This window comes from Rhinopithecus roxellana, chromosome 8 (assembly GCF_007565055.1).
Source record: "Rhinopithecus roxellana isolate Shanxi Qingling chromosome 8, ASM756505v1, whole genome shotgun sequence".
NCBI classification, from domain to species: Eukaryota; Metazoa; Chordata; class Mammalia; order Primates; family Cercopithecidae; genus Rhinopithecus; species Rhinopithecus roxellana.
This window is the reverse complement of record NC_044556.1, coordinates 30,297,987-30,313,057: the sequence shown is the minus strand read 5'-3', so window position 1 is coordinate 30,313,057 and position 15,071 is coordinate 30,297,987. Positions and strand designations below refer to the sequence as shown.

General features: G+C 37.6%; 1 protein-coding gene across 1 annotated transcript in view; it reads left to right on the top strand.

The window, feature by feature from the left end:
* The window catches only part of LOC104668605 (calcium-binding mitochondrial carrier protein SCaMC-1), a 54,342-nt gene extending 40,554 nt beyond the window's left edge, over window positions 1–13,788 (top strand). Inside the window, exons 7-10 of the mRNA XM_010371356.2 lie at window positions 419–526; window positions 5,075–5,242; window positions 9,297–9,447; window positions 11,654–13,788. Of these exons, the coding sequence (XP_010369658.1) occupies window positions 419–526; window positions 5,075–5,242; window positions 9,297–9,447; window positions 11,654–11,838 (612 nt within the window). The 3' untranslated portion in view covers window positions 11,839–13,788. The remainder of the gene's footprint in view (window positions 1–418; window positions 527–5,074; window positions 5,243–9,296; window positions 9,448–11,653) is intronic.
* The last annotated feature ends 1,283 nt before the right edge of the window (window positions 13,789–15,071 follow it).

Genomic DNA, 15,071 nt, shown 5'->3' with positions numbered 1-15,071 from the left:
TAGGATTGTCTAGTTGGCTTGGGCTGCCATAAAATACCACAGAGTGTGTGGAATCAACAGAGGAAATTCATTTCTCACAGTTTCGGAGGCTAGAATGCCTAAGATCAAGGGCCTAGCCAGTTTGATTTCTAGTGAGGTTCTCTTCCCAGCTTGTAGACAGCTGGTGTGTGCTCACATGGTCTTTTCTTGGTGCACATGTGAGGGGAGAGAGAGAGAGTGAGCCCTCTGGTGTCTGCTCTTATAAGAACACTGATCCTTTCATAAGGGCCCCATCCTCATGACTTCATAACCCTAATCTAGAAGCCTCATCTCCTAATACCATCACATGGGAGGTTAGGGCTTCAACATATGAGTTTGGTGGGGGCGCAGCTCAGTCCACGGCAGGTAGTAATGTGCATTGTAAAACTTATTTATACAGTACAAGAAGTTACTTACTGAAGAAGGACAAAAGATTGGAACATTTGAGAGATTTATTTCTGGTTCCATGGCTGGAGCAACTGCACAGACTTTTATATATCCCATGGAGGTGAGTACCATTGTGAAGTCTGACTGTGTGATGGTGTTCGTGTTGCTTGTCTGTTGCTCTCTAACAAGTTATTCCAAAATCAACAGTTTAAAACAAGTATTTATCATCGCGGAGTTTCTGTGGGTCGGGAATCTGGGAGCAGCTTAGCTGGGTGCCTCTGGCTCAGGGTTTTTCACAGCCTATAGTCAAGATGGTAGTCAGTGCTGCAGTCACCTTGAGGCTTGGCTGGGGGCGAATTCCAAGCTCATTCGTGTGGTTGCTGCCAGGCCTCACTGGCTATGGGCTGGAAACATCAGTTCCTTACCACATGAGCTTTTCTGTAGACTGCCTGAGTATCCTCAAAACACAGTAGCTGGCTTCCCTATGGTCAGTGGTCCAACAGAAAGAGAGTGCCCAAGACGAAAGCTGTTATCTTTTGCCTTTTCTGCTGTATTCCATTGATCATACAGACTAACCCTGGTAGAGTGTGGGAGGGGGTGATATAATGATGTGAATACCAGGAGACAAATATCATTGGGGGTCACATTAGAGGCTGGCTGCCACTGTGTTGGTGAGAAATATAATTCTCACTCCTGTCCAAAGAGTTTCTGTGTGATAAATTTAATAATAGAATCTCAGGATTTGATTATATGGTGGTATCCTAATTAGACATCCTTTCATTATTGCATAGGTTGGCAAAACACAGACCTACGGGCTGTTTTATACAGCCCTTGAGCTAAGAATGCTTTTTTACATTTTTAAAAAATGTGCAATACAGGATAAAGCGAGAAAGATCTAAAATCGACATGCTAAAATCACAATTAAAAGAACTAGAGAAGCAAGAGCAAACAAATTCAAAAGATAGCAGAAGACAAGAAATAACTAAGATCAGAGCAGAACTGAAGGAGATAGAGACATGAAAAACCCTTCAAAAAATCAATCAATCCAGGAGCTGGTTTTATGAAAAGATTAACAAAATAGATAGACCACTAGCCAAAATAATAAAGAAGAAAAGAGAGGAGAATCAAATGGACACAATAAAAATGATAAAGGGGACATCACCACTGATCCCATGGAAATACAAACTAACGTCAGAGGATACTATAAACACCTCTATGCAAATAAACTAGAAAATCTAGAAGAAATGGATAAATTCCTGGACACATACACCCTCCCAAGACTAAACCAGAAAGAAGCAGAATCCCTGCATAGACCAATAACATGTTCTGAAATTGAGGCAGTAATTAATAGCCTACCAACCAAAAAGAGCCCAGGACCAGACACATTCACAGCCGAATTCTACCAGAGGTACAAAGAAGAGCTGATACCATTCCTTCTGAAATTATTCCAAACAATAGAAAAAGAGGGACTCCTCTCTAACTCATTTTATGAGGGCAGCATCATTCTGATACCAAAACCTGGCAGAGACACGACCAAAAAAGAAATTTTCAGGCCAATATCCCTGATGAACATCAATGTGAAAATCCTCAATAAAATACCAGCAAACTGAATTCAGCAACACATCGAAAAGCTTATTCACCACTATCAAGTCAGCTTCATCCCTGGGATGCAAGGATGGTTCAACATGCAAATCAATATAACAGAATTCACAATAAACAGAACCAGTGACATTGATTATCTCAATAGATGCAGAAGGGCCTTCAATAAAATTCAACGCCCCTTCATGCTAAAAACTCTCAATAAACTAGGTGTTGATGGAATGTATAACAAAATAATGAGAGCTATTTATGACAAACCCACAGCCAATATCATACTGAATGGGCAAAAGCTGGAAGCATTCCCTTTGAAAACCGGCACAAGGCAAGGATGCCCTCTCTCACTACTCCTATTCAACATAGTATTGGAAGTTCTGGCCAGGGCAATCAGGCAAGAGAAAGAAATAGGAAGAGAGAAAGTCAAATTGTCTCTCTTTGCAGATGACGTAATTGTATATTTAGAAAACTTCCTCATCTCAGCCCCAAATCTCCTTAAGCCGATAAGCAACTTCAAGCAAAGTCTCAGGGTACAGAATCAATGTGCAAAAATAACAAGCATTCCTATACACCAATGATAGACAAACAGCCAAATCACGAGTGAACTACCATTCACAATTGCTACAAAGAGAATAAAATACCTCGTAATACAACTTACAAGGGATGTGAAGCACCTGTTCAAGGAGAACTACAAACCACTGCTCAGTGAAATAAATAGGACACAAACAAATGGAAAAACATTCCAGGTTCATGGATAGGAAGAATCAATATCATGAAAATGGCCATACTGCCCAAAGTTGTTTATAGATTCAATGATATCCCCATCAAGCTAACATTGACTTTCTTCACAGAATTAGAAAAAACTACTTTAAATTTTATATGAAACCAAAAAAGAGCCCATATAGCCAAGGCAATCATAAGCAGAAAGAACGAAGCTGGAGGCATCACACTACCTGACTTCAGGCATACTACAAGGCTACAGTAACCAAAACAACATGGTACTGGGACCAAAACAGATATATAGACCAATGGAACAGAACAGAGGCCTCAGAAATAATGTCACACATCTACAACCATCTGATCTTTGACAAAAACAATAGGGAAAGGATTCCTTATTTAATAAATGGTGTTGGGAAAACTGGCTAGCTATATGCAGAAAACTGAAACTGGACCCCTTCCTTATACCTTACACAAAAATTAACTCAAGATGGATTAAAGTCTTAAACATAAGACCTAAAACTATAAAAACCCTAGAAGAAAACCTAGGCAATACCATTCAGGACATAGGCATGGATAAAGACTTTTTGACTAAATCACAAAAAGCAATGGCAACAAAAGCCAAAGTTGACAAATAGGATCTAATTAAACTAAAGATCTTGTGCACAGCAAAAGAAACTATCATCAGAGTGAACCAGCAACCTACAGAATGGAAGAAAAATTTTGCAATCTATCCATCTGACAGAGGGCTAATATCCAGAATCTATAAGGAACTTAAACAAATTTACAAGAAAAAAACACCCCCATCAGAAAGTGGGTGAAGGATATGAACAGACACTTCTCATAAGAAGACCTCTATGCAGCCAACAAACATATGAGAAAAGGCTTATCATCCCTGGTTGTTAGATAAATGCAAATCAAAACCACAATGACATACCATCTCACACCAGTTAGTTAAAAAGTCAGGAAACAACAGATGCTGGCAAAGATGGGGAGAAATAGGAATGCTTTTACACTGTTGGTGGGAGTATAAATTAGTTCAACCATTGTGGAAGACAGACTGGTGATTCCTCAAGGATCTAGAACCAGAAATACCATTTGACCCAGCAATCCCATTACTGGTTATATATTCAAAGGATCATAAATTATTCTACTGTAAAGACATGTGCACACGTATGTTTATTGCAGCACTATTCACGATAGCAAAGACTTGGAACCAACCCAAATGCCCATCAGTGATACGCTAGATAAAGAAAATGTGGCACATATACACCATGGAATACTATGCAGCTGTAAAAAAAGGATGAGTTCATGGCCTTTGTAGGGACATGGATGAGGCTGGAAGCCATCATTCTCAGCAAACTAACACAGGAACAGAAATCCAAACACCACATGTACTCACTTGTAACTGGGAGTTGAACAATGAGAACACCTGGACACAGGGAAGGGAACATCACTCACTGGGGCCTGTTGGGAGTGGGGGCCTAGGGAAGGGATAGTATTAGGAGAAATACCGAATGTAGATGATGGGTTGATGGGTGCAGCAAACCACCATGGCACATGTATACCTATGTAACAAACCTGCACGTTCTGCACATGTATCCCAGAACTTAAAGTATAATTTTTAGAAAGCAGGTAAAAACAAAAGAAAAAGAATATACAACTGAGACCTAATATTTTCGGCTTGCAATGACACATATTTTACTATTTAGTCTTTACAGGAAAAGTTTTCCAACTACTGCTTTATAGCAAGAAATAATATTGTAGATGTGGAATTTATTGATATAGCAGGGGGTTTTTTAGTAACTGATAAGACTTAAGCAAGATAAATACAATTTTCACAGATATGTGGTATGCATGCTAATATAGCTTTTTTTCAAGCACCTTAATATGATTGTTTATATTACTCCACACACCTCTCAAAAAAAATCTTAATACCTATTTTTCCCCTTATATCCTCCATATCAATTAATAGTATCACCTTCCCAACTCCCCACTGCCCCATCCTGTGTTCCAAGCTAGAAACACTGGGGTTATCCTTTATACTGCCATTTCCCTCACCTTCCAGACGCAGGTGGTCACTGGTCAGTTTTGTTAAGGCATCAACACATTATCTTGCCTCCATTTCCTTGGTCACTTCCTTCACCAGATCCTCCTTGCAGTAAACGGGTCTCTCTGGCTGTGGTCTTAGCCCCTCAATAGAGGTAATACGTGAAGGAGAATGTATCAACAAACTGTACAGTCTTTTGAGTGACAATATGTGCTAGGTATTTGATCCGTGTAAAATTACTTCATTTGAATTCCGTGATGATAGAGTTAATAGGAACAATAATATTCTGTTATTTTTTTTTATATCCAGGTTATGAAAACCAGGCTGGCTGTAGGCAAAACTGGGCAATACTCTGGAATATATGATTGTGCCAAGAAGATTTTGAAACATGAAGGCTTGGGAGCTTTTTACAAAGGTTATGTTCCCAATTTATTAGGTATCATACCTTATGCAGGCATAGATCTTGCTGTGTATGAGGTGAGTTTATAGAAATCTTTTGAATCTGAAAATGCAGTTAAATAGCTCTTGTTAGAATTGAACTTTATGTGAAGTAGACATATACCATAAAAGAGTTTGTGACCAGAAGTAAATTCAAGTATATGTTATTTGAACTTTCAAGTAACTTGAGTGTGAATGTACATAGGGCCACTTTTGTATTAGATTTTCTTGGGGAATTGCTTTTATTAATGAAGAGTAGACTCAAAGTTAGGTATAGTTGTTTGCCTTAAAAGGTGGTTGTAGAGATTGTTTTCAGGGAAGACAAAAAAAGCAAATAAATTCCTTTGTTTTGGATTTGCAAAAATCTAACATTAAGCTAAGTGATTAATGTGACTAACATGAGTAAATACAGTTTCATTTCTTGTACTGAAGAATACAAATCTTGGATCAACCCTGTAATCTAAATCATTTAATAATTTATGAATCTCACAAACATTTATTGAGCACACACTATACAAACCTCTGGGTTAGACACTGGATCTGGGGATTCAAAGGACTCAGTGTGTGCCTTGAAGAAACTGAAGGTCTGGTGGGGGAGAAAAACAAACAACTAAAACCCAGTGTGGTTAGCTGTGCTGCGGTAGACATGAGCCAGGGTGCATGTTAGGATGGGACCTAAGCTACAGCATAGAGGAAGAATATAATGTGTAATGAAAAGAAGACTGGACTTTTTTTTTTAAGAGCTTTATTGAGATTTACTTCATATTCCTTACATTTCACTTATTTGAAGTATACAAGCAAATCGTTTTTGGCCTCTTACATATTTTTTTTTTTTTTTTTGAGACGGAGTCTCGCTCTGTTGCCCGGGCTGGAGTGCAATGGCGTGATCTCGGCTCACTGCAAGCTCCGCCTCCCGGGTTCACACCGTTCTGAGTAATATTCTGTTATGTGTATATACCACATTTTGTTTAGTCCTTCATCTGTTGAAGAACATTTGGATTGTTTCTACTTTTTCAATATTGTGAATAATGCTGCAGTGAACATTGGCATCTGCGTATCTGTTCGAATCTATGCCTTCAATTCCTTTGGGTATATATCTTGGTTCCAGTTTTTCCACGTCCTTACTAACACTTAATTTCCATTTTAAAAAAACTTATTTTTATTATAGCCATCCTCTTAGATGTGAAGTGGTATCATGGTTTAGGACTTTACTTTTTGTGCTGAGTTTTTAAAAAAATTATGATTAAAAACACATAAAATAAAGTTTACAATTTTAACCATTTTTAGATATATGGTACAGTAAGTATTAGCTGTTTGTGGTTTGTTGTGCAACAGATCTGTAGAATTTTTTCACCTAGCAAAACTTAAACTCTATAGTCATTAAACAACAGCTCCCAATTTCCCCTTCACCCCAGCGCTGTGTAACCTACTTTCTCGTTTTATGAGTTTGACTACATTAAATACCTTGTATAAGTGAAATCATGTGGTATTTCTGTTTCTGTGACTGGCTTATTTCACGTAACATAATTTCCTCAAGATTCATCCATGTGATAGCAATAGCATATGACAGGATTTTTTTTGTTTTTGAGGTTGAAAAATATTTCATTGGGTATATATATCACATTTTCTTTATTTACTTGTTGATGGACATTTGGGTTGTTTCTACATCTTGGCTATTGTGAATAGTGCTGCAGTGAACATGGTTGTGCAAATATTTCTTTAAGATACTGTTTTCAGTTCTTTTGATACATACTCAGAAGTGGAATTTCTGGGTCAGATGGTAATTCTATTTTTAAGTTTTTGAGGAACCTCCATGTCATTTTCCACAGTGACTAGACCTTTTTGTTTTTTAACATTTCTATCAATGTACACCAAGATTCCAATTTGTCCACGTCCTCCCCAATACCATTAAGTGGGGTTGTGAAGTCTCCTACTTTTAGTGTGTTGCTGTTTATTCCTCCCTTCAGTTCTATAAATGTTTGCTTCATATATGTAAGAATTTAATATTTGGTCCATATATAGTTATAATTATTATTTCTTCCTGGTAACGTGACCCATTTATCATGATGTAATGTCCATCTTTGTCTCTTGTGACAGTTTGTCTTAAAGTCTATTTTGTCAGATGTAATTATGGCCACCCTGCTCTCTTTGGGTTCCCGTTTTTATGGAATATCTTTTTCCATCCTTTCACTTTCAGCTTATGTGTGTCCTTAGATCTAAAGTGAGTCTCATAGATAAGGTATAATTGATTCTCTATGTGTTATTCACTCAGCAATTTGTATCTTTTAATTGGGGGATTTAATCCATTTACATTTAAAGCAGTTAGTGATAGGGAAGGATTTACTGTTGTCATTTGGCTAGCTGCCTTTTGTCTTTGTCCTGTAGCTTTTTTGCCTTTCCTTTCCTCTCTTCCTGGCTTCTTTTGTGTTTTGTTGATTTTTTTTTTTTTTTTGTAGTGATATGTTTTGATTCCCTTCTCATTTCCCTTTGTGTGCATTCTATAGATGCTATTTTTGTGGTTACCATTGCAGCTACATAAAACGTACTAAAGTTATAGCAACTTATTTTAAACTGTTTACAACCTAACTTCAGTGGTATAGAAAACTCTGTTTCTTTACATCGTTCATCTCCTCCCCACCAACTTTGTCTTTTGATATTGTACATCCTTAACATAGATTTATAGTTACTTTTTATGCTTTTCTTCTTTAAATTCTGTTTAAATTTTGTTTTTGAAATATATTTTAAAGTTATTTATATACCTTCATTACAACACTATAGGATTTTATAATATTCTAAATATTGACCTTTACCATAGAGTTTCATGTTTTCATATGGTTTTGTCTTGTTATTTATCATCCTTTTGTTTCTCCTTTTAGCCTTTCTTTTAGGGCCAGTCTAGTTGTGATAAGCTATATCAGCTTTTGTTTGTCAGGGACAGTCTTAATTTCTCCTTTTTTGAAGGACAGTTTTGCCCATACAATATTTTTGTCTGGCAGTTTTTTTAAGTTTCAAAACATAGAATATAACTTTCCATTTCCTTCTAACCTGCAAGATTTCCATTGAGAAATGCACTCAATGGATTTTTTAATCCATTGAGATAATTTTTTAATCCTGTAGGATTTAAAATTTTTAGTCTTACAGGATTAAAAAAATCAAACTAGTTATATAACAATTAACATGTATTTTATATTTAAAATAGCTTATGTTTAAAAAGTTGATTATCATATATATTTTATGCAGTTTCTCCTAATTATTGCCTTCTAATGAAATACAGAGATCTAGAGTAATAGGGGATAAGGTATGGCCTTTTGATCAGCACGCCTGGTTCTGAGTCCTTCTTTAAAAACTCTGGGCCTGGTGTGGTGGCTCACGCCTATAGTCTCAGCACTTTGGGAGGCCGAGGTGGGCGGATCACCTGAGGTCAGGAGTTTGAGATCAGCCTGGCCAACATTGTGAAACCCCGTCTCTACTAATAGTACCAAAACTAGCTGGGTGTGGTGGTGGACGCCTGTAATCCAAGCTACTCAGGAGGCTGAGGCAGAAGAGTCGCTTGAACCTGGGAGGCAGAGGTTGCAGTGAGCTGAGATTGGGCCACTGCACTACAGGCTGGGTGACAAGAGTGAGACTCCATCTCAGAAAAACAAACAAACAGAAACTCCGCTGAGATGAATTTTCCTCATTTCAGAATAAATCAGAATAAGATCAGAATAATAGATTTATGTCAGAGTTTTTGTAAGGCCCAAATGAAATATATGTAAAGTGTAAAATGAGATACAATTAGTAGAATTATATTATTTTATTAATACTCACCATAAGAGGTGTTCTTTAGATCCTGCAGCGTTTGGTATGCAGTTCACGTTTGTTTAGAAGAATGTGAGTAACCAGTGCAAAGCTCATGTGTTCTGCATCCCTGGTGGCCTCCCACCTCTCCACACAGCCACTGCCTCCTACAGTGCCTGCAGCTTCTACAAATGCGTGGCCCCGTCCTGCAGAAATGGGGCTTGTCATGAGGCTGAGAATAGCTGTGAAAATGTTTTCATTGAGTGAAGTTGTAGAGTTCGTTAATTATTTTTCTTCTTTATTTCTCTGGCAGCTCTTGAAGTCCTATTGGCTGGATAATTTTGCAAAAGACTCTGTAAACCCTGGAGTCATGGTGTTGCTGGGATGTGGTGCCTTATCCAGCACCTGTGGTCAGCTGGCCAGCTACCCATTGGCTTTGGTGAGAACTCGCATGCAGGCTCAAGGTGAATTTTTGATTACAGAACCACACCGATAAAAGTGCTGCACCAGTAATATGCTTTTCGAACTCCAAGTTCTACCAAGATGCAGAGTGTAGTTTTAAGATGGTATTTCTCAACCTTTTTTCATTATTGCCTCCTTAAGGAATCTTTTCAGAAATTCTTTTTCTGAATGCTCCCTCGTCATGAAATTTTTATGTGACTGAAGCATTGCATATGTACTGTGTGCATACATATGCCTTATACATAAACAGAGTAAGATTTTTTTGACTGTGTTACATGCACATTTTAAGATTATAAGCTTTGGTATCTGATGGATTTGGGTTCATATCCTTGCCTCAGACTTCTTGGGGTTTTTAATGGGAATGAAAATTGTGCAGTGTTGTAAGAATTACCAACAATATAAATAAAGCATCTTGGATTTGTTAAATTCTTGGTAAACGGTGGCTGAAGTCAGTTTTTAGTGTTGTGTGGACCCTACAAGTTTTGATCTGTGATTCCTCCTCACTGTCACACTGTCTCCATGGCTGGCTTTGATTACACTGTACCGTCCTGGTTGTTCTGCCAGCCCATTGATAACTGTTACCATTTGCTCGCTTTTATTGCTATCCCAACTGTATTAAAGTATGCATTCAAATGCCTTTCTTTTCTCTTTGATGTTTTCCCTGGTCAGTCTTATCCATTGTTTTCTTAAGTAGTATACCTTGGGCATCTACAGCTCCATTCCCAACCTCCCTTCCAAGTGCCAGCCACAGCAACCCCAGCCAAGCAGTCAGTCATTAATTGGCAAATACTCCCTGAGCCATTGTCCCATTCTAGACACTGCCAGATGCTAGGGGTAGAGCAGTCAACAAGCAGATGTGGCCCCGCCAGTGTAGAGTAGAGAAGACGTATGTCCAGCAAGTAAACAACCTGGTTAAACCAACTCCCCTTTTGTTAGGGGAGCACAGAGCAAGGAGCTATAACGTAACTTGGGAGCTGCAGAATGCTGTCACTGAAGCTGAGACTAGAAAGATGAGTGGGCATAGGCCAGTGGAGTGGGAGCAGAAAACATTCCAGCTGAGGGAAAGCATGTGTGAAGACACTGAGGCAGGCACCAACATGGCGTATTGGAGGAGCTGAGAGACAGTCATGGCTGTAGAGAAAAACACAAAGTAGTGAACTACACTTTTCTTGTGTATTCTCTCATTTCACCATCATAACCATCTTGGGGATGGGAATGCTAATATTATCCCCATTTTTCAGATGAGCAGCTGGGGCAGAGAGAAATTAAGTAACTCCCACAAGATTATACCTGTGGTAAATAGTGGGATTGGAAATCAGACACATGCAGTCTGATTCCAACCCTCCTGTCTGCCAGCTCCAATCCAGACCTTTGCATGGCTGATATGGCTGATAGTTTGTCTGTGGCTGATAGATTGTCATTTCTGACCTCAAAGTCTGATCATTTTACATCTGTTTAGACATCTTTGCAACCTTTCAGTATCAGTTCCAAAGTTCTTAGTGGGAATTTCAAAGCCTTTAATAATCTGGCCCCACTTTATTCACCATCTGTGTAATAACCACATACGACAATCAGCTGCATCTCCATAGCACATGGTGCTCCTCCCGTTGTCTGGGTTGTGCCAGCAACACTGGATTTCGCTTTCTCTTGTTGCTTGTTGAGGTCATTTCCAAGGCCCAGGTCCTTGTGCTTTCCCCAAGCTTCCCAGAGCTTCTTCCATACTCCCCTTAACATCCTGAGATTTAACTATTCTCTCTTCAGCGCTTGTCTGGTAAGAAGGAGACAGCAGCAGTGTGGGGTGGTGGAAAGTATACCAGCTTTGGAGTCAGACCATTGGATCTCAGCCCTAACGTTTTCTACTTAGGATTTTTAGGACAAATTTCTCCATCTTTCTAAGCCTCCAGTTGCTCACTTATAAAATTCGTATAATATTTATCTTGCAGGATTGGTATGGAAGGTAATTAACCCAGTATTTACAACATAGTAATTAATAAATAGCTATTATTACCATCATTTTTATAGTTAGGACACACACTGTTAGGTGCTACACAAAGAGGATCATAAAAGGGATATCGTCTTGGGCTCCTTGGAATAAATGTTATCCTTTTACCGTATTCTAGAATATCATTCTGAATCATAATTGTTTGTTGTAATAATAATGAAACATGCTTGAATATTAAACTACTCTCTTCTTTTATTTTTTTTTAGCTATGTTAGAAGGCTCCCCACAGCTGAACATGGTTGGCCTCTTTCGACGCATCATTTCCAAAGAAGGAATACCAGGACTTTACAGAGGCATCACCCCAAACTTCATGAAGGTGCTCCCTGCTGTAGGCATCAGTTATGTGGTTTATGAAAATATGAAGCAAACTTTAGGAGTAACCCAGAAATGATGTTGCATTTTTTGCTTTAGGGTGATAATTGGAACTTTCAACAATCCCTGGAGTGACTTTTTCTCCTCGAATTGAAACAAGTCTATGGCAAAAGCAGCTGCATTTTTTTCACAATAGGGAAGACGATAACAGTGGTCACTTCAAACTTCCGGGCTCAATTATATGTGCACAGAAATGTTAAAAATCATAGTTTCAATGTGTTTTGAAAAGGCCACACAATTATACTTTGTCTTTTCTTAATAATCCTGCAAATCTCTGCCCTGAATCCGAAATCTGAAAATGTACTTGCTTGAACAAAATTTGTTTTGTGTGGTAGAGTTATAAATCATTAATCTTTATTTTGGGTGGTTCATGTTTATGCCAGTTCCTTTATACTTAAATGTCTTGTTTTATATATTTTGAATGTCTTTATAGATTTCTTTAAATTTTCTTGTAGAAGAACCATTAATAGAAAATCATTACATTTAAAATATGCCTTACAGCAAAAGCATCCAAAGAAGTGTAGGGTTTATGTCCTTATTTTTCTCTCAGGTGAATAGGAGTGAACACAGTGGTAGAATTTCTAAAGAGAAGTGATGAAATTATATTTAGTTCAGTGGGCACTTTTCCATTTTACATGTACCATTATTTGGTTCCTGGAGTTATACACTAATTTTCAGTGTATTACTGTTAAATTATCAACACAAGACAACTTATTTGAAAGATTCTGTTTATTCTGCCATTGCTTTGAAAAGCAGCAAGAAATGAAATCCTTTGACTTGTATCAGCTTCTGAAGAGCATCTTTGTTTTCCTTTGTCCTTTGTTTCCTACATTTTGAATCAGATTCCATTTTAGTCAGGAAGACTTCTTGGGACCATTCTTAGTAACCTGAAATTTCTTTTTTAATTGCATGAAGTGGGTTGATCGTGAGCAAATGACATGCTTATTTCTCCCTCACTGTTGAATATCGTTGAACTTGCTGTTCTCAATTTGGGCAACACAAAGGTGAGAGATACATATTAATAGTAGTATGTGTTACTCTTATACATTAGATACCTGTATTTAAATGAAAGGCCCAATTTGTAAACATATGCATTCATATTTTCTCTTGCCCCAAGTTTTAGGAACATGTTATGATATAGGAGACTTAAATTATAATAATGAGAGCATTTTTTTTTATTTTACTAAAACCATTTTTGTAGTCAACTATCTTTTCTTATTTATGTGATTAGAACATAGAAAAATATTTACTAGTTGAAGTTATTATCAGTTTTTAATTTAGTTCTTAAACTCATTTGACTTCTAATAATTTGTTCTAAATTGCCAGCATTTTAATGAAAATCTAATGATGTAATAAGCATTTTCTTTATTTGAACCTACCTCTTTTATTTTCTGAACCAAAGAGAAAGATGGACTGGTGTTTGTGAAACATTTTTAAAAATGTAATTTCATTTATATTAGTTATGTTTGATAAATATCTTAGTATTTTTATAATATGATAAGCCTGGGATTCTACTTTAAGGGTTATTTGTACTTTTGAGTAATATATAAAGTGACAATATTAAGGTACATGATCAGCTCTTTCTAATTTTACTCATAAAAATTATGGAAATGAATAATTTTGCTAACTTTTGAAATTTCAAACTTCTGGAAAATATGAAAATATTCATTGTTCATTATGAATTTAAATTGTTCCCTATTTAACATTTGTAAGGTATGAATGTGATTTGTCTGTACATCTTGTATCTTTTCCAAAAAATGATTCTGTATCTTTTGGATAAAAGCCGAGAGTTGAAGATAGTATATTTCTGGCAGTACTGAATATTTACTTACAGTTTCTATCAAAAATATATATTTGTTTCTAAAATTACTTGTTTTCCAGTTTTTATTTTTTTAGAGAAAATTCTTAAGTCTCAGTTTCCTAATCAAAAAAAAAAAAAAATTATAAATAAAGCAAAAAGTGTGTCCTACAGCTTAGCCAGCTTAGATGTTTGGCACCAGTTTGAATCATGCTTTTTACATCTGGCTCCATGTAGTCTTTCCAAACATTGTGGCCCTTCCTAAGCAGTCTTTGTAGATATTGTCTGTGTGATGCATTTTGACACAAGATGATATTTTTTGTGATATCAAAATTCCACATTTACCAACTAGAGTTACAGCCCTGGGGTTCACAGTAGCAAGGGGGACCCAGAGCTACAGGACTGGCCTGGGTCATCTTGCCGTGGAATATCAGTTTGTCTTGAAATGGTGGGGAAAAAATTCTAAGTTGAATTCACTGATAAGTAATTTTTTAAAATTTTATAATGCAGATTACAAATGCAAAATTTGACTTAAAAATTAAAATATAAGACTGCAGAGAAATTCTGCATTTCAACTCCAATACTACCCAGGCTTCAGAAATAACTTATCAGTTATTTCTGTAAGCTTCTCGCTTACCTGACTACCTGACAGGTAAGATGGCTGTAGCAGACACTGGCAGTTCCCTGCCCACATACCTGTCCCTATCCACAGCTGCACAGGGCAGCTCTGTGTGCAATTGCCAGCATCTGCTTCTCTGTTCTCAGGGAACCTTTGTTAGAAAAATGCTGCCATATTTGTTTCTTGCCTATTAGTCTTGTCTCCCAGTCAAGAGAATAAATTTATGCAAGCAGAGATTGTACTTTACAGTGTTTTGACTTTGAGCTTGTCATTAGGTTGCATTTGTAAAAGTGTGGCATGGCTTCCTCATCCCCCAATAGGAACTTTGCCAGCCCTTTTCTTCTTGTGGAATGTCCTTTTTTGAGAAGAGCACCAAAGGAGTAACAATATTACGGAGGGAGCAACCCTCCTTTGCCATATCCTCTCACTGGGAGACACGTGGAGCAGTCTGAAGTCATTTAGGCCACTCTCTGGGAGAGCATGTCCTATGATGTTCTCCCAGCCCAGCCCCTTCCACTGTGCTCAAGTTCAAGCTGACCAGCTCTCTGATCACAGTGTAAATGAAGATGATTGTCAGTGGGCCCCAGAGCCCTATACCCAGACACTCAGCCACAGCCACTAACCCCAGGCCACTTCAGCATTTATTTACCAGCATTCACTCACTCATTTGTTCTTGCAGTGAGCATTTATTAGGCACCTGTTATGGCTTGGCTTTATCCCCATCCAAATCTCATTTTGCATTGTAATATCGGGGGAGGAACTGGTGGGAAGTGAATGAATTATGGGGGTGGGTCTTTCCTGCACTGTTCTCATGATAGTGATTGAGTCTCATGAG